Source organism: Danio rerio, chromosome 11 (genome assembly GCF_052040795.2).
Source record: "Danio rerio strain M-AB ecotype USA chromosome 11, GRCz13ab, whole genome shotgun sequence".
In the NCBI taxonomy this organism is placed as follows: Eukaryota; Metazoa; Chordata; class Actinopteri; order Cypriniformes; family Danionidae; genus Danio; species Danio rerio.
Window position 1 is genome coordinate 24,590,784 of NC_141031.1, and position 25,052 is coordinate 24,615,835.

At 36.1% G+C, this 25,052-nt stretch overlaps 1 protein-coding gene and 1 long non-coding RNA gene across 3 annotated transcripts in view; one reads left to right on the forward strand and one right to left on the reverse strand.

The window, feature by feature from the left end:
* The window catches only part of mdfi (MyoD family inhibitor), a 62,911-nt gene that overhangs the window by 28,121 nt on the left and 9,738 nt on the right, over positions 1 to 25,052 (forward strand). For both annotated transcript variants that reach the window (XM_087273695.1, XM_087273696.1), the window contains exon 4: positions 22,803 to 23,069. In XM_087273695.1, the coding sequence (XP_087129821.1) occupies positions 22,803 to 23,069 (267 nt within the window). The remainder of the gene's footprint in view (positions 1 to 22,802; positions 23,070 to 25,052) is intronic.
* Positions 23,150 to 25,052, reverse strand: part of LOC137496650 (uncharacterized) — a 131,141-nt gene continuing 129,238 nt past the window's right edge. Inside the window, exon 8 of the long non-coding RNA XR_015502561.1 lies at positions 23,150 to 23,813. This is a non-coding gene — a long non-coding RNA (uncharacterized LOC137496650). The remainder of the gene's footprint in view (positions 23,814 to 25,052) is intronic.

Sequence of the window (25,052 nt, forward strand, 5' to 3'; positions counted from 1 at the left end):
GCTTTCTTACTGCTCTCCAAAGCATATATTGGTGATAGTGTTTCATGGTCTTTCAGTCGACTTTTCACATTAAACATGGGGTTTTTGATTTGTATGATGTCAGTTTACTTGAAGTAAAATTCGGCTGGGTGGTAGGATACAAAGGGGCAAAGTCACATTTGATTTTATTCGTCTTTGACCACAATAATAATCATATATAATGAATTATAATTATCATATTTACAACGTTGATATAAAATACTACTGCAAAGCCCTATTCAAATAAATTGGGATTCAAATTTAAAAAGTTTTTTTCTTGCATTTTTAAAACATTTTAATGACTATATATTTGAGTAAAATAATTGAAGTATAATTAAAAATAAGGTCACGCTTTATTTTGTTGGTCCTTTTGTTGAATTTAGTTACATTGTATCTACATGCCAAGTAATTGTCATCAGATTATAGACTGTTGATATTTAGCAGACAGTCTAAAACTCAAATGGACTATCAAAATAAAGTGTTACCTAAAGTAATAATTATAAAGTAACTTTGCTAAAGTGATAACTTTTAAATAAGTATTCACTTGTCTGCATTTAAACTAGCATGATATACTGCGGTATACAGTGCCTATAGACCTTTTTCTTAGAACGCAAAATTATCTTCGAAATGATAGTTTAAATGTATTTTGCTGGCTTTTAACATCTTTGAACTAATATTGCTGTTGATCAGCACAACCTCCTGGACTGATTATTTTGAAAATGCGATCTGCTGTTTTTTTCACCATTAATAGACCCAAACCCTTCAACAGCACTGTTTGAAATCCTGCCAGAATATGTTGAATTAAATTCATTACGGGCTGATAGTGTAGCCTTTGCAACTTTAATAGCTAGACAACTTTTTCTTATGAATTAGAAGTCAGCAACTCCCCCTTCTTATCAGCAATGGCTTTTTGATTTCTTACACATACTCTTTGGATAGAAAAGATTCGATTCGCAAAAAAACAAAAGCCAGAACTGTTCCAGAAAGTCTGCAGCCCTTTTCTAATTTTTTTAAGAAAGCATTTGTATCTTAATTGCCTTTTTCTTCTTTTCTTTGTATAATTTATTCATTTATTTATTTATTTATTATTATGTTTGTTTTTTATTATAAATATTTTTATGTTCTCATATTTGTATGTCTTTGTGAATGTGTTGTTTTATTTTTTATTTATATACTTATTTAGTGTAAAATTATGTTTTCCTGATTGCTTCTTTTTTCGTGAATTGTATCAGTGCGTATATCTGTATGTATCAATAGTATGTATGTTTTTTTGTCTGACCTAAGGTAAACCTAATACATTTTTATTTAATTAAAAATATATATAAATTGATCTAATGGGATGGAAAACAACTGCTGCAAGGTATTTTTCCCTCCTTTTCAGACAGCATCTTGTATCATTTAGATGAAGCCTAGTCATCGCTTAAGTCAAGGTTTTCTCTTTCTTTTAAATATATAAACAACGCAAACAAATGTAATTCACCAAAATGTTTGACTCACACATAGCCTGTACCACCAACACATTAATTGAATAAGTATCACAAAGTGGAAAAAAAGTGGCGTTTTGAAAACACACATACCATGGTAAATACTACACAATACAAACTAACTAAATAAAACATAACTGATCCCGATTAGAATCAACATGCAAATCACCTAGCAGGGTATCAGTAACATACTTTTATTGGTCATTTTTGAAAATTTCATGGTTTACACACTTGCTAGTTTCATGCCAGTAATATGGTTTGCTCTTTATAATGCAGTGACAGGGTATGATGATTTTCTATGGGCACTGTATGTATGTTTTCTTCAATCTTCGATATCATTTAAAAATTAGGAAATTATGTGTTTATAATAATAATAATAATAATAATAATAATAATAATAATAATAATAATATATGTATGCATTTAAAGCCAGAACAATGATATGAGCAATATGAAATTTTTAATTAATGGCAAAATGCAACCATTTTATTTGTATGTTGTCCCGACTAAAGCCCCAACATTCTGGTACTTATAACATTTATTGCTGAGAAAAAAGCTTGCTGTGAATTCTTGTAAGTGTTATTCCATGTTGGAATAAATAGATTCATACAAGACCCCTATGAGACTGTCACAGCCATGAGTGTGTGAGTCACAGGTTATGTGAAACTTACTGGGAGTACATACAGTTTGCTGAGTACAGGCGCTCACTGTGCGCCTGTGGTAGGTGAGGTCGTGCTCTGGTTGTCCAGTCTGAGTCCGTTTGCTGACACATTCCAGACACCTACTGCTGCTTATTTACAGGAAATAATTGTGCTACAGACGGCCATTTCGTCTCTCACCTTACCACCTCCTCAAGACCCCATGCACACAACCAGCTAGACTTTTTCCTCACAGGAAACCAATGCTGGTTGTGGTGGTTGCGACTTGCGAGAACCATGACTGGATTTTTTGGGGAAAACTTTGAGAGCGGAAAAGCTTGTAACATAAACTCATTGTCTCTTCACTGTCTAGCAACAGTTAATTATGTTAACGTGGGTGGAATGATCTCGAATGCATGTGTTTTTAGAATTAGTTTACCTCAAGTTTAATTCTTGTCATTCACTAACTCTTACGTCATTTTATAAAGCGAAAGAAAATGAATATAATTAGGTCTGAATGAACATTTCAAAGTATTCTGAAAAGACTGTTCTGGTTGCTTTCTAAAGGATACACACACACACACACACACACACATACACACACACACAAACACACACACACACACACACACACACACACACACACACAGTTGAAGTCAGATATGTTAGCCCCCCTTTGAATTGTTTTTATTGTATAAATATTTCCCAAATTATGTTTAACAGAGCAAGGAATGTTTCACTTTTTTATGGTAAAAGTCTAAAATTAGAATAAAAGCAATTTTACATTTTTTAAGAACCATTTTAAGGTCAAAATTAAGAGCCCTTTAAGCTATATATTTTTTGATAGTCTACAGAACAAACCATCTTTAAACAATAACTTGTCAAATTATCCTAACCTGCCAAGTTACCCTAATTTACCTAGTCAAGCCTTTAAATGTCTCTTTAAGCTTTATAGAAGTGTCTTTAAAAATATGTTGTCAAATATTATCTACTGTCATCGTGGCAAAATAAATCAGTTATTAGAAATGAGTTATTAAAACCATTATGTTTATAAATGTGTTGGAAAAAAAATTGTCTACGTTAAACAGAAATTGGGGAGAAAATAAACAGGGGGGCAAATAATTCTAACTTCAACTGTATATATGTATATATGTATATATATATATATATATATATATATATATATATATATATATATATATATATATATATATATATATATATATATGTGTGTGTGTATGTGTGTGTGTGTGTGTGTGTGTGTGTGTGTGTATACTGGATGTTTTTGCTGCAGATTGGCTATCTGTACCAGCCGGTACAAAGTGACCTCATTGAGTTTTCAGCAAATCTGTTCATTAATTTATTAGAAAGACATGGTTTAAACCAATCAGCACGATCTAATGTGAACGAGATGCAACTGCATTAATATGCATGAAATCCCTTCGAAGACTCCTTTTACCTTTTACAGTGTTCAGAGAGACGCCACATTGTTGCCAATCGTACTTCAAACCAGGAGTAGAAGAATTGTTCGGAGACATGAGTTTTCAGTGTTGCGTTTGTAAATGTACCGCAATGAAGGTTTTGTTTCCATTTCCCTGCAATGAGAGCACAGCTCACGTGTGGATTACTGTGGTCTGCTGACACGCGTCAAAAGTTTGCAGGGAACGAGAGCATTTCGAATGTGGAAATGGTGAAATCTGGATTTGCCACTCGTCTTCTTTTTTTTGTGTTGTTTGATCACACATTTATCAAATCCGTAGAGACAGGACAATGTTCTTTGTTTATGTTTTATTCAGATGGCAAAGTTAGTTAATATCATCAGCAGTACTCTTTCAGTTTTCATACAGCAACTTAGTCAAAATGATTGGTCACACCTTATTTTGATGGTCCGTTTATTGAATTTAAGTTACATTGCATCTACATGCCAATTAATTCTCATTAGATTATAAGTAGACTGTTAGGTTTAGGTTTGGGGTTAGTATAAGTTGACATGTACTTGCAAAGTTTCTTATAGTCAATTAAATGTCTGTTGAAGGAGCAGTATTAGCAGATATTAAGCAGACAGTCTACTAATCCTCAGACGGGCCATCAAAATAAAGTGTTACCAAATGATATAGTTTCTAAGTTTACAGTAATATCACTACAATATTATGAACTGAAAATCCTCCACTTCAACAAAGCTCTCAGATCTGCTGTAAATACTGCTTTGCGTTTGTGTTGCCTCTGTGAAAATCAGCTGTAGTGCATGTAATGAAACTCCCTTTTTCATGCAAACCCTTTCCTCATCAGGTTCATTCTTGAATGTTGCACAGAACTTTTGAGCTTCTACATAATCCATTGACGTTTGTTCTCGAGCACCCAGCAGGTTTGGTTAAGCAGCTGTTTATGGGTTGTTGCTAGATGAAATTTGTTTGCAGCCAGAAGTTAATAAAAGTTATTTATATTTTATATTAAATTTTCCATTGATACTCCAACCTTAAACCCAACTGTCACAGTAATGTAAAAATAGTAGTTTAAACAGTAGTTTTTCTTTTTTTTTTACCAATAATAATTTATGTTATTTATTAAATTACCCAATACGTTGTATTTTATTTATGTGTATCCCTATCCCAATCTTAATCCTAAACCACCACAGTACTGTAAAAATATAATTTTTGGTTATACAATATCATAAAAATGATGCTATATTGATGTCTATCTGCAGCTGTATTCTATCTAGACTTTATCCTGTGTATCCTTGCTGATAACAATGAAAGCCTAAATCAAGTCAGTTCCTCATTTAAAGTAATTATGTCTTCAGATAACTTGTTTTCAACTACTTGACTTTTTAAAATTTCTTTACAGGCATTATGAAGGGTATAAATATATTTTCAGGAAAGAAATCAATGACATGTGATTTTTGCTTTTGTGCTCTGAAAATGATGAAAGAAGTATGATTTTAGAATGACTTGGTGTTGAGTAAATGATGACAGATCGTTCACCAGATTGTACAAACCCTTTAATAGACATGTGGAATGTGATTATGCAAACTTGGTGGAAGTCGACTGCTCATATGACAAGGAAACTGAAACTGCAGCTCGTGTTGCACACTCCAAATATGTCACACATTAGTGCAGTCATAAAGTGGAGATTTGGTGTGACGGTATGATATTACCTGTCAAAAAAAAAGTTCCCAGTAATGAGCTGGCTGGGGTGCGGTGGAGACTCTCTATAGGGCAATTTGTGTAGATGCTTGGCTAAAGCATTGCAGTGTTTAAGACCCCACAAAGACCCGGTGTTCCGCATCAGTAAGAAAAAAACATAAAAAGGAGATTATGCATCCTGCATTTCTTGGCTTTTTGGCCCCTGTACATTTTTTAAAATGCCCATAAAAATGGCAGCATTACGATTGCACAACAGAACAGACAAACTGTACAGCTGCACCTCAAATTTTCCCTCGAAGCATCTGGATTTATTTGCAGATGTACCCGTGAGATGTGCCTATTTGCGACTCGTAAACTGTTGAGCACTATTGCATCATCAGCTTTATAAGGAGTGTGCAATCCTTTATGGATCCATGTGTGCTTTGAGGCTGGCCGTTGCTTATTTTTCTTTTGCTTTATTGGATTTTTGCATATATATGTCAATTTTAACTTCTCGATAGTGACAAAGCAAGTTTCATTTTGTGCTGAGAAACAGTAGTCAGCAACTTTTGTTAAAAACAGAAGTGTGAAGATTCAAGCAATGTCCAAATGCTCCAGCTTTGGCCGATGATGTCATGGATGTTGCATGCGTGTCTAGACTGAATGCCTTTGACAGGCTGTGAGAGTGCGGAAAGGGCTGTAAAATTCACTTTTCTACTCTGAAAATGTTAAGTGTGAGTGCAAAATAAAAAATAGAGTGAGAACAAGGGTTCAGGTTCAGGTCTTCTAGCAGAGTCTGCGTTGATGTCATACAAGTGAGCATTGGAGAAAACAGCCAAAAAAAAAAGGTTTTGTTAAAGCAATCTGTGCTCTGACTGCTTGCCATTTTTTTTGTTTCGTTTCTTGGCAGGGGTACATTGATGCTTGTCAAGATTATTTCCAACATTTGCCTTGAGTGAAGTTTCACAAACTAATTTCAAGAGGAGCACGTCTGTAATCATTAGTAAGCCAATCTGATCATTCCGAACTCACTATAAATAGCCCAACTAGCATTACTCCCTCATCTTCGTTTTTGAAGAATCCCTCCATCCACCCCATCTCCACCTTTTCTTTTTTACCAGAAGGGCTCTCGAGAACTACCTGATCTCATACCCACTCACATGCTCATTGACCAGGCGGGAGCCCTGGGCTCAATTATCTCCGAGCTCAGGGTTCTCTGGGTTCATGCCAAACCTGCTATTATTATCAAGCAATATCTAAGTGTGTACTCTTGAAAGATAATTTGAGTTGTGGGTTAAGTATGTAAGGTCTTGCTAAAATTCTGGGAAAATTGTTGGCCACCGCATAATAGCAAAAACGACAAATGAAAAAGATAACATTTAGGGCCCTATCATACATCCGGCTCAATATGGCACAAGACAGACGTGATTAAGGAGATTTGTTGATATTTTCAGACCAGAGCAACCCTAGTTTTCAGGTTTTGTGCCATGTTTTTCAAATCCATTTGCGCCAATTTGTGGACTCACGGGTGTTCCGGTCTGTAAAGGAACTGAAATGGACTACAGATTGAACAACTAAAACATGGTCTAAAGTCCAGCGCAGAGTGCATTAGTTATGCTCCTATGTGAGTCCAAATGCTTACCCTTTGCCTTATACGCAGGATGCACAGCAATACACAAATATATTTACATTTTAAAAAATTAAAGGATTAAAATGTTACAGAAAAGTATATTTTATTTTTATTATTATTATTTATTTTAAAATGTTATTATTATTAGCAGTATTATTTATTATATGCACATTTATATTTGCTTTAATAAAAACAAGTTTAGGTTTGTCCATCTGTTGGGTTTTGGAGATGTATGCATCACCATATGAGGAATAAGAGTAAAACGTGTGTTGGATATAACTCTTTTTTTTATTTATTATTATTTTTTTTTTACCACATTTGGCTATTATTGTTCATTTATAGGTTTACTGTAAATTAGAACTGAATTTAGAAAGTTCATAGTTTTGAAACAAATATTTGTGCTTAACAAACAAAATTAAATATGTAGGCTAATAGATATCTTCAGTGGAGTGAGTTTCCACCGTTTCCTATTCCACTAAAGTAAAGGAATAAATTAATGAGAAAGTAAAGAAGCTGTACGGAGGAGGTTCATTCTTTATTGCATCGCTATGTTAACTATTTGCTAATAGCTGCTCTAGCTTACAATGTTTTGTCATCAGCTACTTTATTGAATAATAATTAAATCAGAATGGATTCTAAATTGCTGTCAATGTTTTATTGTCCATCAGCTGAAAAGAAGAATAAAAAAACATTCTGAAAGTGGGACCAACAGTCCTGTTCCTCTGTGTTGTTGTTGTAGTCGTGGTGTACGTTGGCTCTGGTACACTAGGTTATTCTTTTAGTTGAGGCTAATTTAACATTTTTTTCTCTAAGAAAAGGTACAAGAGGCCTTTAATCTGCCTGAACTCACCCTGTGTGACACAATTACATAATGACCGTAATGAGTACTGGCAGTCTAGACTCTTGTGTTTTGTTGATGTTAGAATAAACATACACGTACAGACCATCAATAGATTCCCTGATGCCCCTCATACACACTCATCAGCAGGAGCACTTCGACCTATTTATTTGATCTTTGTGTTCCATCTGTATTGAACACACTACCTTACTGCTCTCCTAAATGTCTGAATGGTGAATTTTTTCATAGTTCCTAGAACTACTACCGGAAGTACTTATTTTTTGGGTGGAACAGAAGCAAATATGTGCCTTACGGAACACCTACAGTATACAGTAATTCTACAAGTCAAAGAGAATGCTAATGTTAGCAACATTTATCTGCTGCCTTGTTTTTTCTCTTAGCTTTGATATGTAGAAGCACTAAAAGTATGTATCTTAGTCATTCTTTTTGCTCTTTTACTTATTTGACTTACTCGTCTACATTCCATTTGTTGCCCACAGCAAAAGCACTGCATTGATTGTTTCATCTTCAAGTTGTTGAATTTGTTTAGTGCAGTGTTTGTTGCTACTGTCCACTGACATACGTTACTTTAGAGTTAATAGTGTGTGAGTGCAACCAGGAAAAGCCTGAGGTTTTTATTTGAGGAGGAACTGCCTGGTGGTGAGTTCCTAGAACTACCTAATTTAAAAACCCATAATGAAAGCTCCAAAGAAAATGATGGCTGTGAGGTTTATATTGTGTAAACTGGGAAAATGTCTTCTGAGATGAAGAGATGGCTTGATAATTTGGTCAGAGAATAGTCTCCATCCATTTCACTACTCCTCAGTCCCATTCTGGCATTTTTACAAAAATTTTCATCTTCATCAGGCCTTAAAGCGCGGTTCCTGTGTATCACTCATCACATCATCTATTATCAGTGTTCAGAGGGGCCGGCATCAGGGGAAATAAACGTCTTAAAGTAAGAGGGGGAAATGCTGGCTTAAATTACAGCTTTAAAATTCTCTGATTAGAGTCATTTCATTGCTGGAGATTGTCATTGAAATGAGCTCAGGCAGAACGGGATTAAAGACCAGTTGGTGTCTCTTGTGAACCTTCTATATGGTTTGTGTGCTTTTAGGCCACCCTGTAAGATCTGGCAGTGCTCCTCAAAGAGCCGTATCATTTATCCCTTGCCACATTTGGATGTTTTCTTTCTCTTTTGCTGCTTTACCGACAACAGACGTCCTTATTTAGAAAGTAGGGGATTTCCATCCAACTGGTGTGAAGATATGGAGCTTTCATTTGCGCCATCTGCCCTACACGTTATATTTTCTTCACAAGTACAGTTAATATTTCAATATTTCATTTCGTTTGTTGCTCTAGAAGTTTTCACGTGTTTGTTTTCATTTTGCATTAATGAGAAAGTGCTGACTCACTGACTTCCGAGGCCCTGTGGGTTTAAACAGAAGGTAGTGTTACTCACGGCTGTTGGGGCAGTGGGGGACTTTAAATGAGGTGTTACGGGAAGCCTGGGGCCCTGAGCAGGAATTTAAGATGAGATAATGCAGTCGACGTCTAGGGGTCTCAGGAGCCCGGTGAGGCTTGTGTTCAGATGATATAGTGGGTCCTGACTGATATTAGACGTTTAAAGAAATTGGACATTTCAGAATGGAATTGTGTGTTTTTGACAAGGACCTAATGGGTGATGCTGAGAGCTGTTGGTCAGTGTGATGTATGATGAGGGTTTGTGGCTTTTAGATGTATGGCTAATGATGAAATTTGTTTTAATTAATGTTAGTTAGTACAATCCCTGTCGATTTACTTATCCATCACCTTTAACTGTAAACATTGGATCACTGTATGCTTTGCTAATAACAAGTCGAATCCTTTTTTGGCTTCAGAACTGAATTGAATGGTCCAATTTTTGGTGAGTCTGTGTGGACTGAAGGCAGCTTTCTCTTCTGATCAAACAAGAGTGACATCGGTGGTTTGATCCATTGTGTGTTCAGAGATGCTCTTCTGCAGACTTGGCCTTGCATTTCTGTCTGCCTTTCTCATCGGAAATTATCAACACACTTTCATCCACACAACTGCTGCTGACTGGTTACTTTCTTAGGCCCCTTTTACACTAATGCATTTTCGTCTTAAAACGCATAAGTTTTGCTACGGTTACGCCATCCGTCCACACTACGCCAGAGTTCTCGAGCGCCGAAAAAGGAGCTTTTTGAAAACGCTGGAGAGGCCGTTTTCATTCTAAAATGCTGCTGCTCCGTTTCAGTGTGGTATTCATCAAATCCCTATCACATGACTATAACACATGGCTTTAACGCTACCGGAAGACAGTACTGTAAACAACAACATGGGCACAGAAATGGAAGCGTTATTTGCACTATTGTCTGTTTTAGGCGACTTTGTGCAGTGATTCATTTTTTACGTTTTGTAACAACTCGACCTTAACGTCTGTACACAAAAATACCTCTCTTGCTTTTTTTGCCATCGCGTTTAATGTTCAACCGGCGTTTGTTGACTAACAATAATCAAATGCCGAACGAGACGCATGCTTTCTGTTTATACTAGAACGCGCATGCCCTGAGTGTGCGAATGGTCACGTGATATACGTTTTTGGTGGCGTAATGTGGACAGAGATATGTTCAGAGACGCTAGGTGAAACGCTAGGTGGACGCGGATTGTTTTTGAAACTCTGTTTTAAAACTAAAATGCACTAGTGTAAACGGGGCCATATTTTGATCCATCCTCTGTAAATGCTAGAGCTGGGTAGTACTGAGTGCTTGCACATACACACACTGGATTGTTCCGTGTTTATCAGAGGATCGATCCATAGGCATATGAGTGATCTGCTGACATATGAGCTGGTCATATCTCTTGTATGAGTTGACATATCTCTGTAAGCACTATAAGCCAATCACTGTAATATCTGATGAGCACATGGATACAATGGCTCATCAGTGGTGTTTAAAAGTCTCAACTTTTGACAGCCTTAGGGATGGCTTTGTGTGAAAATCCAACCCACTAGATCATGTAATTCGCCTGTTAGAAAGCTTTCTAGTACTTTATAATACTACAATTCCAAACAAAAAACTGTATTATATCTAGCATGTGTTCAGTTGTGTAGTTAGCAAGCAAAACTTGTCATAATGTGCAAGATTTCATGCATGCAAGGATTGCTGGTCTCACTCTGTCACATGCTTTGTCCTAAAGCGACTACTGTATGCTTAGTGTTTGGCCAGCTGGGTGCAGGAATTACACTTATTAGTAAGCCATACTTAAAGGCTATTTTAGACAGAATATTCAAAGTAGAATGCAAAAACAATATAGGGAGCATGTCACAGGTTGTCATTAAAAATGAACTAATGTGAATACAAAACCAACTTCACTTCAGTAAAGCAGGCTAGTCGGAATAGTGCTATTTACTTATGCTTTGTTATTAAACTAAATAAAAATGTATTGATGCTGTAAACGCTACCTCATGGAATTGAAATTAGTCACATCAATCTTTCGCCGGAAGATTTCAGTGGCTGAACAACACTTCTGTGCATGTAACCCATTCGTAAAACAACACAACCTACATCAGCTCTAAGTGACTAAAATGGTTTTAAAACGTAACATTACTTATCTAAAAGAAATACTTCAGCCATAGAGTCATCTTTCCTCCAGCGTGAAAAACTAACTCCAAAATTGATTCAGGATTTTAAAAAAAGTTTTTATTCACCATTTGTTTTTATCAATGTCACTCTCGTGTGCTTGTGAATGCGCAAATGGCGGATCTGCATGAACAGGTGCACACGTACAAATCTACATTTGTTGACAGACAGTTTGGGCTACTTATCAGAATTATGGGATAGATAAACATCTTTTAGCCTTATGCCATACCCAGAAAATAAAAATACAAATAAATACATTTAGATCATTTACTTTAATCAGTACTATTGGAATGTGAAGAGACTTGCTGCACAGCAAAAATATTCTGAAGACAATCACCTACTGCACCTTTGATGTTTTTTTTTTTTGTTTTTTTTTTAGAATTAGAGACTGATATGAATGCGATCACTCAATCCACTTCAGGAGGTGGTCTGGGACACATTCCAGATAAAACTGGACGGGTATAAATGCAACTAGTTATATAAGCATATTATACTTCCTATATGCTAAATATAATCACATAACAGCACTAATACAAATGTAACTGCAACGCCAGATGACAGTCTTGTTTCTTTCCATTTTATTAATTTATAACCAATAAGTTATCAAATTTGAGTATTACATTAATATCAAATAGTAGCATTAATAACAGAGATGCATCTCGCACGTGTAAAAAAAATGTAGCATTTCATTTTCAAAGGCAGAGTCTTGTATTTGTGAGTGTATGTTATACATAAATTAACGTAAACTCTTTACAGTTTTGAATGTCTTTTGCCTTTCTACAGTATATGACAAAATAGATGTTTCATTTAGCCTGTGACGTTTTACTAGAACCAACACAATCTCACGGCAAGTCGTAACTTTTTGATTTAGTGGCTAATTTATATAAATTCGTACAATCTAATTCGTACAATTTATTACGACTTGTTAATCCCCCAATGACGGTTGGGTTTAGGGGTGGGGTTAGGTGCCACGTCTCCTTTTTAAAATCGGACAATTTCGTACGACTAAACTTGTACGAATTCGTACAAATAAGCCACTCAACTGGCAAAAGGTAAAATACTTATGTTTTCTTGTGAGATCAGGCTGACAAGAACACAAGTGAAGTACAACGCTAAATCATTTGTATGCCGAACAGGCTTTATAGCTTACGTTTTTTTTAACAAATAATAAAATTAATACATCTGACCTTTTTAGTCCTTCATACCTATTAGTCCTACTTAAATTTGGATGTAGTGTGGGTTTTAAAGATCAGATTTATGTTCAATTAGAGGAAACTCATTTATGTGTGGAAAGTAAATGGAATTATTTTAAAACTCAAATACTGTAACTTTCTGGTGAGAGAAAATGCACAAACTGATAGGGTGTAAACAGGCCCTTTGATGCTCAGTTTGGATTATCTTAAACATGTGTACATGCATTAACACTCAGTTGAACTGGTGTACTTAATATATAGCTATTTATTTCTACACTCACTGGCCAACGTCTTGAAGCTCCCGAGTCTTCGTGAGCAGGTCGTGTGTTCATGCAAGATTCTGAATTTTATTTTGAATGCTGGAGCTCAAGAAGTGCCACAGATTTGCCCACTGATTCTAAGCAGAGAAACTTCTGGCTTCTCTAAAAATTTTCTGTCTTTCTGGCAGATGCCCAGGAGACCGACTGACGCTGCCTGTTTACTGCTCTAAACACAAATGCACACAAACAAAGTAACATCCCCTCAAAAAAAATGCAGAGCAGGATAACACAAATATACCCCATGTTATTGTGGATTCAATTCTGACCACCAACTTTCAAAAAAAGTGCCCAGTGCTCCTTCAATATGTTTACACCCTTTAACCGCGTGAGCACTTTTATTTAGGTCAAAAAAAAGTCTGAAATGCTGTGGGTGTAACTCGAGCGGTGTACAATACAGAGCCACTAATGCATCTGTTTAACCTTGAAATAGACACTTCCAGTGCAATTTTGACTGAGTCACAAAGAAAACAACGTGTTTCTGTGAAAGCCTTTTTTAAGTGTATGTCAAGACAAGAGTTTTAGATTTTCTCAAATGTTTCATCCTGCTGGTTTTCAAAAGCCATAGCGGTATTGTTTAACACATTTTTTTGCAATCTTTTATTGAGCCACTCTGTTTCAATATATCTAGTCTTGTATTTTCAAATGACTTTCATTTTATACAGTAAGTTTTAAGTGCTTTACAATCTAATTTTGTTTTATGTGTTGCAATTTAAAAAAAAAACTTTTATAGTGTCTTATTTAACTTTAAACACTGTCAATATAAAGTAGGGCTGCACGATATTGAAAAAAAAAAGCTACAACTGCGATATTTTATTATTCTGCGATAAATATTGTAATATGAATAGTTTCAGAAAATGGTTTGAATAGCTCTACTCGACAATTTTCTGGGGAGTCTAACAGTATTCAGGTACAGAAATTGAATAAGTGCAATGCAAAAAAAAATTTCTATTTCAAATATATATATATATAAAAAATATTGCACCAAGTAGAAATATTGTTTAGTTTTTTACCGTCAAAAGAAGTGAAAATGAAAAGGTTTTCTTTTTTTTCTTTTTTTTTTGATTATTTTAAGGAAATTATCTGCCAGTTGGGTAAGTAAAAATTATATTGTTTTCGCTTTGAGATGTAGATATTTTTGACAAAAATTCAAGGTAATTAATGTTTTTTTTTTAGCTTAAATCATAACTCCATATAAATACAGTGATTAAATACAATTCTGTAGCTCCTGGTCAAAATAATTCAGACTTGACATTGCATATCTTTGCGATGTGACATTTTGTTATTTCAATGCTGAAATAATATATTGTGCAGCCCTAATATAAAGATATTTATTGAATGTCGCTAAATAAAATTGTTATTTGAAAACACTTTTTTTTTATTAACTAACAGTGATTATCAGAGACATTGTTTAGTGAGGGTTTATGCACAGTAGAAGGTGCTTTGTTTAAAGTGTGCTCTTTTTGCAACGCAATGTAATGGATTGCAAACTGAGTACACCTCTGCGATTTGCTAGCACTGTTTAAATACATTGATCGTTTCTATCAATCACATTTTCTATTAATGAACAAACAAGGCAAAGAAAGTTTATTTATGTAGCACATTTCATACGCAATGGTAATTTAAAGTGCTTAACATACAGTAAACAGGAATGACAAAAACAAGTATAAGAAAATAAAAACAAAGAATAAAATGATTAAAAACTGATTAAAACAGGTTTTAAAAGAATGAAAAAAATGAAAGACATAATAATGCGATCTGTCAGATGTAGGACCGTGCTCATTCAGTAACAGCACAGCTTAACAGATGTGTTTCAGTCTTGATTTCAGTAGTAGGGTGTGTAGTAGCTGAAGGCGGATTCACCCTGCTTTGACTGATCTCATGGAATTTCTAATTTATTTGACCTAGTGATCTAAGTGATATGTTTGGTGTGTATTCTAAGCATATCTGTAATGTTTTACATATCTCTAGCATATCTTGGGTAGTGAGGTCCTAGGCCATTTATTGATTTATAGACAAGAAATAATACTTTGAAATCTATACTAAATGTAACTTGGAGCCAGTGTGAAGACCTGAGTACAGGTGTGATGTGCTCTGATTTTCTGGTTCTGGTCAGAATCCTGGCAGCAGCGTTCTGGATGAGCTGTAACTGTCTGACTGTCTTTTTGGGAAGCCATGTGAGGAGTCCATTACAGTAATCCACCCTGCTGCTGATAAAAGCATGAACAAGTTTCTGTAAATCCTCACTAGAAACAAAGCATCTAATTCTTGCAATGGTTTTGAGATGATAGTATGCTGATTTACTTACTGCTTTGACATGACTACTGAATCTCAAATCTGACTCCAGAATGACACCAAAATTCTTGCCCTTATTTTTTGTTGTTTGACCCCTAGAACCAAGGTACGCATTCCCCTTAAGAAACTCTTCTCTGTTCCCAAATGCAATCACTTCAGTTTTCTCTTTGTTTAACTGAAGAAAGTTAATGTAAATGCAGTACTTTTTACAAAAGTCTCCTATGTGTTTATTTATTGAATCCAAATGGACTAAACTACTATAAATATTACCACAATTTAAAACAAGTGTTGTATTTTAATCTATTTCAAAATCTATTAAATTTTTTCCCGATAAATTCAGCAGCCATTATTCCAGCCCTTACTGATGCATATATTTTTTATTTGAATATTTTTAAAATTAATAAATGCATCAAAAGAATCATATTTATTTGAAACACAAACATTTCAACATTTTGGATTTATACTAAATAAAAGCATTCATTTTGATGCCTTAAAAATGTATAGACCGCAAACATTTTGAATAATAGACCACACTAAAATCATTAAGCACTTCGATTATGATTATGTTTTTCTGTCTTTGTCTCAGTGTTTGAGAGAATCATAAAGAATCACATCACAGCTTTAAAATGTCAGATGTAAATCCAAGCTGAACTGTAACCGATCCTCCAGCTAGAGCTGGCAAACTTCAGATCATACACATTAAAACCTGGCAAACAACGGGGGTGGAAGTTCATTATAAACACCCTGCCAATCTAACACCGAACATATGGACTTGGAGTGACGTTTACCCACTTTCAAATGCTGACTTTAAGCCTTTTCTTAGACACTGACATTTAACGCACTTCATACAAAGTTCTCGTTCTCTTCTGCGTTACATATACTGAACATCTGGAGTCAAGTCTGTGGGCATGTGTTGCTCAGCCATTATCTAATGTTGCTGATTGCCAGTTCAGTCTTGCAGACCTTCGAGCGTCAGACTCTGTGAATAGAACGAGGTGTGTTTGTGTATGTTTTTCCTGGACTCCACCAGGTCCACATGTCTCCGCATGGGCACCAGACCTCTTCCTGTGAACTTTGCGCGCTTTCTTTTATTTTAATATTCTTTCTTGTATGACCTGAAACATGCGTTAAGGTCAAGAAAATGTTTAGTGCAGCAAAAAAAAAAAAAATGGGATTAAATACTATTATAATTTACAAAAAAATAGATTTAAAACAAAACATTTGACATAGAATGTCCATTTAGGGTTTCTCTGTTTTGGGGGGTTTATTTCCTTTGGCGCTGAAGCTCTGCATTTCACATAGTTTTTCTTTCTTCCAGAATAATTAGTCTTTTGCGGTGCTCAAGAGTAAAATGTACGAAGTGCTGTGGAAGCGCTTGCCAAAGTCAACTCCACGAGCAGTTTGTGGAGGAACACTAGAACATTTGTAGGCTGTAAACTCTCAGGGAGACGGTGTGTGAACTTCAGAACGCATAACGGTTTGGCCTCATCCTCACACCCAGTAAAAAAAAAAAAGACTGACGTTTTAATCATAGCTTCAGTCATAACTTAGCTGATACGCGTCTCCTTTTGTTTTCATTACTGTGATCTGGCTGCGCCGTGGCGTATCGCTGTACGCGCTCCTTTGTTTTGGATGGCAGGCTGTGTGGATTGTGGTCTGCTTTTCAAACAGTTGTCCACCATACGGTGCCCAGATTCAAGAGCTTAATTGAGTATTTGTTTAATCAGTGCTTGTGCCTGAAACAAAGCGTTTATTTTTAATTGGACTCAAAAATGTTTCTGACTTTTTACGAGATTTCAATTTAGAGAGAGCGGCTGAAGGCAGAAAATGAGCAGATAATCATATTTTCTGGAAAATAAGTCACAGCTGACTATGCTGCAGGTCCCTCTGGGTCTGTGGGTCAAAAAGCACATTTTTTCTCTCTCAAAGTGATGTAACAGTCACATATAATAATTACATTAAAAACATTAAATGACTCTAAATGTTTGCAGACATTATAAACACTGCAAGTTGTCCCAAACACCTCACACTACAAAATGTTTTGCATTTGGAGCAGGAATACAAAGTATGAAGCAAACATAAATTGTATTGGCATGACTTTTAGAGGTAATTTGTAATAATTTAAAGGGCACCTATGATGAAAATCAACTTTTTTAAGCTGTTTGGACAAAACACTGTGTTGGTACAGTGTGGCCACCGTCATACTGCAGTGACAGAAACACAATAAGTCTCTCATTTATTTTAAATTTTTAAATAGGATCCGAATCCCTGCAATTCTGAGGTCCACCACAATGTGATGTAGGAGTGTGGCTTACCCCACCCACCAAATTGATCAACAGCTGCATAACAACTAGTGGTGTAACAAATCACAAATCTCTTGGTTCGGATCACTCTACTGTTTTTGAGTCATGAATCGGACCATTTTTCAGATCAGCAAAAAAGGAAGAATACAAATGTCATTTGCTTTCCATTTAAACAAAAATATTACTGCAAAAACCATTGGTTTTTAACAAGCAGAATTTAGAACCTGTAATTAAAAGATAAAAACAAAAATCAAGAAAGAACCAGCTGAAAATAGGAAAATATTCAATACGAAATATGATCTTTAGTACTGTTGCTGATAATGCTAAAAATCTAACATTACAACAGATCATATTTATTTTCAATTACTCATTCAACAACTCACAGATAACATTTCATGTTTTGTTATACTCTAGGCCTAATTTGTGCCGAAACACGCTGGATCCGGAACCTCTGAAATCTGATTTGGTACCTCATTTTACCAATCCCCCTCCTCACTCGCCCTCCGCCCCCGTCCGCTGTTCACTTTTACTTTGTTCCGCGACTCCCTAACTCTCTTCATTTCCGTCCGCAACAGCCAACCCCCGCCCTGGCTCATAACTTACGTCCGCGACACCCCTTCACTATCCGATGCTTGCTATCTCCCAGCTCTCCACTTTTGTGTGTGCGACACTTCTACATCCTCAGTTAGCATGCCGGATCTGTTACCCCGATCTGTAGTAGGACCTCGAGATTCACAATTTAAGCACTGATTATATGGTAGGTGTATCATTTCTGAAATCCTATTCAGTAACGTAATTTTGATGGTTGTTTGTCACCATCTGTTGGTTACACAGTGTAATTGTTTTCACCAGTGTCAAGTTCCCTTAAACAGTGATTTTAATCTTTACCATAAACATCAGTGTTTATATCTGAACTATAAACGGTTCTCCCAGTACTTCTGTATTATTTAATTGTTTGTAACTAACTGAAAAAGTGTAAAAACCGAATCTCTCTTGCAGAAACGCAGATTTGAATGCAGGGCTTAGAAGGATAAATAAACATATGCTAATCATTATTATCATTAAATGTTCATGTTATGCAGGTTTAAATTTTGATCACAATCTTTTAATCTTTAATTGTGCCGCTTTACACTGAATGCATTAAAGTGGGCTAAACACACAGTGACAGAAAACACCTTTAAATAATAACCTAAGAAAGCATTTAGGTCCCACCACAACTTTTTCCGTCATCATTATATTTTAAAGGAAAGCCAAAATGCTTTTTATACATGTGATTTGAATGACCCGGGAGCCGACCTCTCTGCAATTGTTATAAATTTTGGATTACCCTACAAGTTTAAAAAAAGTTATTAATCCGCAGATTGATCCATACTTAAACCCCAAATATTAACATGTCTCTATAGTAACACGTATAAACATTCACAAGACAGGACTTGCGAAAAGCAACTGGGGTTAAAAGATCTGTTTAGCTCTCTGTGATCATCTGCACCTCAAGAAGGACTTTTAGAAGTTTGACATGTTTTTAAAACCGTGCATGTTTGTAATAAAGACAGTAAAATCACTGTAATTCATCACCACAGCCACATGCCATTACAATTATAAAAGAAGATGCTTCAATCCCTCTTTGTGGATGTTAAATCAGGTGTATTTTGTAAATTAACATATTGAATATCGATACAGGATTTAATATTATTTAATTATTTAATATCCTGCCACATTTGCCATAGAAAAACAGTGCAAAGTTAAGTGTGTGTGTGCGTGCGTGCGTGCGTTCGTGCGTTCGTGTGTGTGCGCGTGTGTGTGCGTGTTTGTGTGTGTGTATGTGTGTGTGTGTGTGTGTGTGTGTGTGCGTGCGTGTGTGTGTGTGTGTGCACATGAACTTTATAACAACATTGTGTGTGACTCATCATTTCAGAAAGGCTTTAATTAACAAATACATCAAATAACCACAAGTTCTTACTGTAGTATTTCTCATTTTTATCTGTCACTATGCTGTTTATCTAACATGAGACGAAGCAGGAAATGGACACATGCGTCAGAGCAATAGAGAGCGATCTGTGTCTCTGGCTGTGTCTGAAACCGCCTACTACTCAGGAGTTACTGCATTTGAATTTAAACGTACTACTCGGCCGTTAGAAAAGTACGTTCTATACAGAAAGAATGTGAAAAGTATGAATGGAATTCGGACGTACTACATCCACCATTTTGTCATGGTCACATGACCTACCTTTGTCAGTTGCGTCGCTTTACTCTCATTCATGAATTCGCTCGCGGGGCATCATGGGATAACACAGCATGCATGGGATGCACACTCTTGAATCTCGCCGGAAGTAGCAAGTCATCCGGGTACTTTTCGCATACTGATTTTCGAATTCTATGAATTCGGACATACTACTCAGCTCACATACTGATTTTAGCGTCCTATATAGTATGGAAGTATGCGGTTTCTGACGCAACGTCTGATATGCACATGGGAATGGTGGGCAGGGAGAACCAGCTCATTTGCATTAAAGGCGCAGGCAACAATAACAGCTGCAGTGTGCTCAGTTGACATGTTCAGAAATGTATAATAAATAATCTGATGAAAAGCGGATACTTTACAGACACATTCTGGAGACAAAAGGCTTCAATTCAATCTTAAAAAGGGGTAAAATAGGTGTTTAAGTATTACTGTAATCACTTTTTGTATTCAAATGTTTTACCTGATTGTAATAAATGGGAGTACAAGTCCAAGGGTTTGTAATCTGTATTTATAGCCCATTTAAACTGTGTTTATAATAAAAGGAAAGCCTAAATACATTTTATTTAAAGCCAAACTTTAAACTGCCAGTGTATGTATCATGGCCATAACGGCTGTGCCTTTGTACAAGCTTTACTGGTAATTTTATAATAAACACAGCAGGTTTCAGGTTATTTAAGAAAAATCTCCTGGGTTTACAGAAATAGTAAAGTCAGTTGCTTGTTTGTATCTTGACATCTTAAAGGGACTGATTTAAGAAAGAAAAAATCTGTAACCATTTACTTTCATAGTAGGAAAAGCAAATACTATGGAAGCCAGTGGCTGCAGGTCTACCTGAAAAAGAAAGGGGGAAACAGTCCCTTGATTTTTGACTTGATTTTTGATCATTGCGTTTTTTAATGTCATACTGTTTTAAAATCTCTACTGTTTGGAGCCCTAGACGAGTCAGGGGACGCTGGTTTATTTTTCATTTCCAAGCCACACAGAAATGTTTCGCATCTTCTGCTCCATTGCTTGATTTGTGTATGTCGTATTGTCATTTGCTCTCAGTGGGAAATGAAGCGTAGCGGTGATCTCGTGTTGTTTATTTGTTCTTTTGTGTACTCTTCCTGCAACTCTGAAGCAGTGATATGCAAATCCACTCCGGTCTCTTGATCTCAGTTTATTAATTCCTGTTTCTTTGTTTGCTTGTCTTTGAATTTGGCTGTTTCCACTTTGAAGCTGGTTGGGAGGAAAACAGTCATACGAAAATGATTTACAACCAAAAATCAAAGGAAACATTAGGAGTAAACAAACTATAGAGAGAAGGATGATCAGAATAACACAGAAAGTGTATCTTATATTAGAAGTTGTGTGGTCAAATCAGAGCAACACCAAGCAGAGACTGTAAACACATGTGTTCTTCCCATCAGGATCCCTGTCTCTACTAAATGCTGAAGACTCTTTCCCAGAAAACAACCACAGTGGCGTAAATCTCCATCAGTATTGCCCTCTATTTCCTCCAAAGGGTGACCTTTTGACAAAGCTAGAGTTGGGTGATAAATTAAGTTCACAGATTTCACAAGCAGTATTGTGATTTCGGCAGCTAGCTCTCTGCAACTCTCACATGGTCCCCGACTGAAGCCAAGCAGGGCTGCGCCCAATTAGTACCTGGATGGGGAAACCACATAAAAAAAAACTAGGTTGCTGCCTGAAGTGGTGTTAGTTAGGCCAGCAGGGGGCGCTCAACCTGCAGTCTGTGGGTCCTAGTGCCCCAGTATATTGATGGGGATTCTATATTGCACAGTGAGCGCCGTCTTTCAGATGAGATGTTAAACCGAGGTCCTGACTCTCTGTGGTCATTAAAAATCCCAGAATGTCTTTTGAAATAAAGTAGGGGTTTAACCCCGGCATCCTGGCCAAATTTGCCTACTGGCCTCTGTCCATCGTGGCCTCTTAACCATCCCCATATCATAACTGGCTTCATTACTCTGTCTCCTCTCCACCAATCAGTTGGTGTGTGGTCTGGCTCAATATGGCTGCCGTCGCATCATCCAGGTGGATGCTACACACTGGTGGTGGATGAGGAAATTCCCTTCAAAAATGTGCAAAGTATGTTGAGTGTCCAAATGTTGGGAATTATTATTATTATTATTGTTATTATTATTATTATTATTATTATTATTATTATTATTATTATTATAAATACACTTTTTAGGTCCACCAAGATCTCTCAAGTAGCCCAGAATTGAGATATAGCAAGTATAATATAGCAAAAATAAAATTCTAATTTAATTAAAATTTTGATTGTTTTCATTATTTTAGATTTTTTTCCGATACCAAAAATTTCCAAACGGTTCTAAGGTTAACATGTTGATATTGTTGTCTAAAAATGTCTATGAACATGTCTCAAAAAATATCATTTTGTATTTAGAAGAAACGTCATCGGTATATTACAGAATAAAATGAAATATTAATAAAAATGAAGAGAAATATAGAGTTGGTAGTCTGAATCCTGAAATAAATAAATGATGGTTTTTAGCATTTATACAAATGATTGTTGAGTCTTAGATTGGGATTTTCAAATGCAGAAAGTAATAGGTTACGTATGTTTTACATTTATGATAATAGAAAACATCTCTTAGACTCTTAGTGAGTCTAAGAAATGTCTTAAAATCTTAGCGAGTCTTTCAAAACTCCAAACTTTTGAGCAGAAGAAAGTTTTTTTTGGCAGTCTTAGGACATTGCTTAAAGGTAATATGTCAGATTTAGGATTAAGAGCTAATTAAAAAAAAGTAGCACACTACCTTTCTTTCCCTACAGTGGGATCTTTAAATAAAGATCTTGGCTATTATACAAAAATCTGCCTGAGGCCCTTTTTTTGGAAGTTGACTGGTCCACGTGAGGAAAAGGCTAATTCCATTAGAAGAAATAAGATGCTAACTAAGTTTACAGGCCACAAAAATGCAGCTGGTGTTTTTCTTTTACACGTCCTCAGGCTGCAGGAGAATAATTACACAGCAGCAGAAGACTGATATAAAACCCTGCTCACCTTTTGTTTGTTTTCTCTTGCTCTCTCTCTGTCTCTCTCTCTCTCTTACTCAGATCAACCTCAGGCACGCTCTACACCCATAAACCCCACGCTAACCAGCTCCACTGAATCAGCCGCGCTGCTGAGGAGAGACAGCAAGCCACACAGCAATGGGGTGAGAAACGGCACCTTCTCACGAGCTGCCTCTTCATCATCCTCATCTTCATCCACAGCCCATAAAAACCCTAAGAAGTTACAGTTGAACCCATCCATCAACAGTCAGAGGAGCAAAGGAAGCTCCAAATCCAACAGCTCCAAGATCCCCACAGAGGCCCAGGATGGTGAGACAGACCTTACTGCACATTAACAATGACTGCTTTTTCAGTTCCTTTTAATTGCAGAAAGTTTGATTGACAAAGATGAGCCTTGAAGTAGGGCTAGCTTTTAATTCATTAATGGAAATTGCTGTTTTCAATTATGCGTGTGAACAAAACATCAAAAAAACTTGCAAAGTGCAAACTTAACATTTAATGCATTGCAACAAGCTTTGTGGCATACTTTTGACATGAAAGTCTCAGCTTTCAAATTCTGCAATGTTATTGTGAAAAGCAAACAACGACTATGTCTTTTGCTATTTTCATTGTGACATGCTACATTACAACCTCAGTTTACATTAAACCACATCAGTGCAGTAGTAAACTGACCATCATTATTGGTTGGTTATAGTTAAGAATTAATCCCTAAAACTGCAAAAAGATGTCAATGAACATAAATTGAACAAATGACACCTATGTTCTTTGCAATAAATGAAAAGCCCATTGAGTCCAGATCAGAACTGAATCAAATCACAACCAGCCACTTTATTAGGTACACGTTAATAGTACCAGGTTGGACCCACTTTTGCCTTCAGAACTGCCTTCATCCTTGTGGAATAGATTCAACAAGATATTGGAAATAGTCCTCAGAGATTTTGGTCCATATTGACTTGATAGCATCACGCAGTTGCTGCAGATTTGTTGGCTGGACATCCATGATGCGAATCTCTCATTCCACCACATCTCAAAGGCGCACCGTTGGATTGAGATCTGTTGAATGTGGAGGCCATTTGAGTACAGTGAAGTCATTGTCCTTTTCAAGAAACAAGTCTAAGATGATTTGCGCTTTATGACATGGCGCGTTTTTCTGCTGGAAATAGCCATCAGAAGATGGACATGGCCAGCAACAATATTCGGGTAGGCTGTGGCCTTGACACAATGGCAGGGTTCGTACGGTTGCTGGAAATCATGTAAAATGCTGGATTTTTAATATAGTGTTTTCAAGCTTAGAGAAGAATGCATATTCACACTCAAAAACGCCAAACGCAGCGCTCAGCAGTTTTGTATATGTACACACACACACACACACGCAAACGCACACATAAACACACACACACACACACACACATATATATATATATATATATATATATATATATATATATATATATATATATATATATATATATATTAGTGCTGTCAATCAATTAAAAAAATTAACTAATTAATCGCACCTTTTTAAAAAAATTAATCGTGATTAATCGCATTTAAAATACTGAAACTTGTAATTTTGGCTATTTAAATGTAAAATTAATGTAAACGCAAGACAAAAAATATTTAATATAAATTCAAAATATAATTGTTTAATAGAACTTTTGTTTAACTTGTAACACAGATTTCTTCATGTAAACAATATACCCACAATAAACCATCAAGATCCTGGCTTGACAGCCATATTTTTTACAGAAATTAAAACACAGGCATGTTAATGACATTTAAATTTCAAAACAATCAATGCCAATAAAGAAAATATTGATTTCCATGTTGGATTCTAAGTGGACTGCAAAAAAATGCCAAAATACAGGAATTGCAGATATGGAAAATGAAAAATTATAATAATAAACTATAGAATACAAACTGTTGCACTCATTGTAAAGTTTTATTGCTGTGAGTTGAGAACATTAATTATAGAGTAGAAACAATTTTGCTTAATCCTCCTTTACATTCATCCAGTTGCTAAGACTAGGGGTATCCCGCAAGTTCACAGAGACTCCCAAATGCCCGCAAATGAATGATAATTTCTTGCAAACCGGTCGTTAAATACATTACACACCCGTCGCGATACGATACGTCGCTCACTCCACCCCTGACATCCCTCAACGGGCCTGACACAGACACACACACATACACAGACACACACACACAACGCGCTGCAGACGTTTTGGCCCCAACGGCCTTCCATACTGGAGCGACTCCCCTCAGATTCAACACGCATGATCACGTTCATCA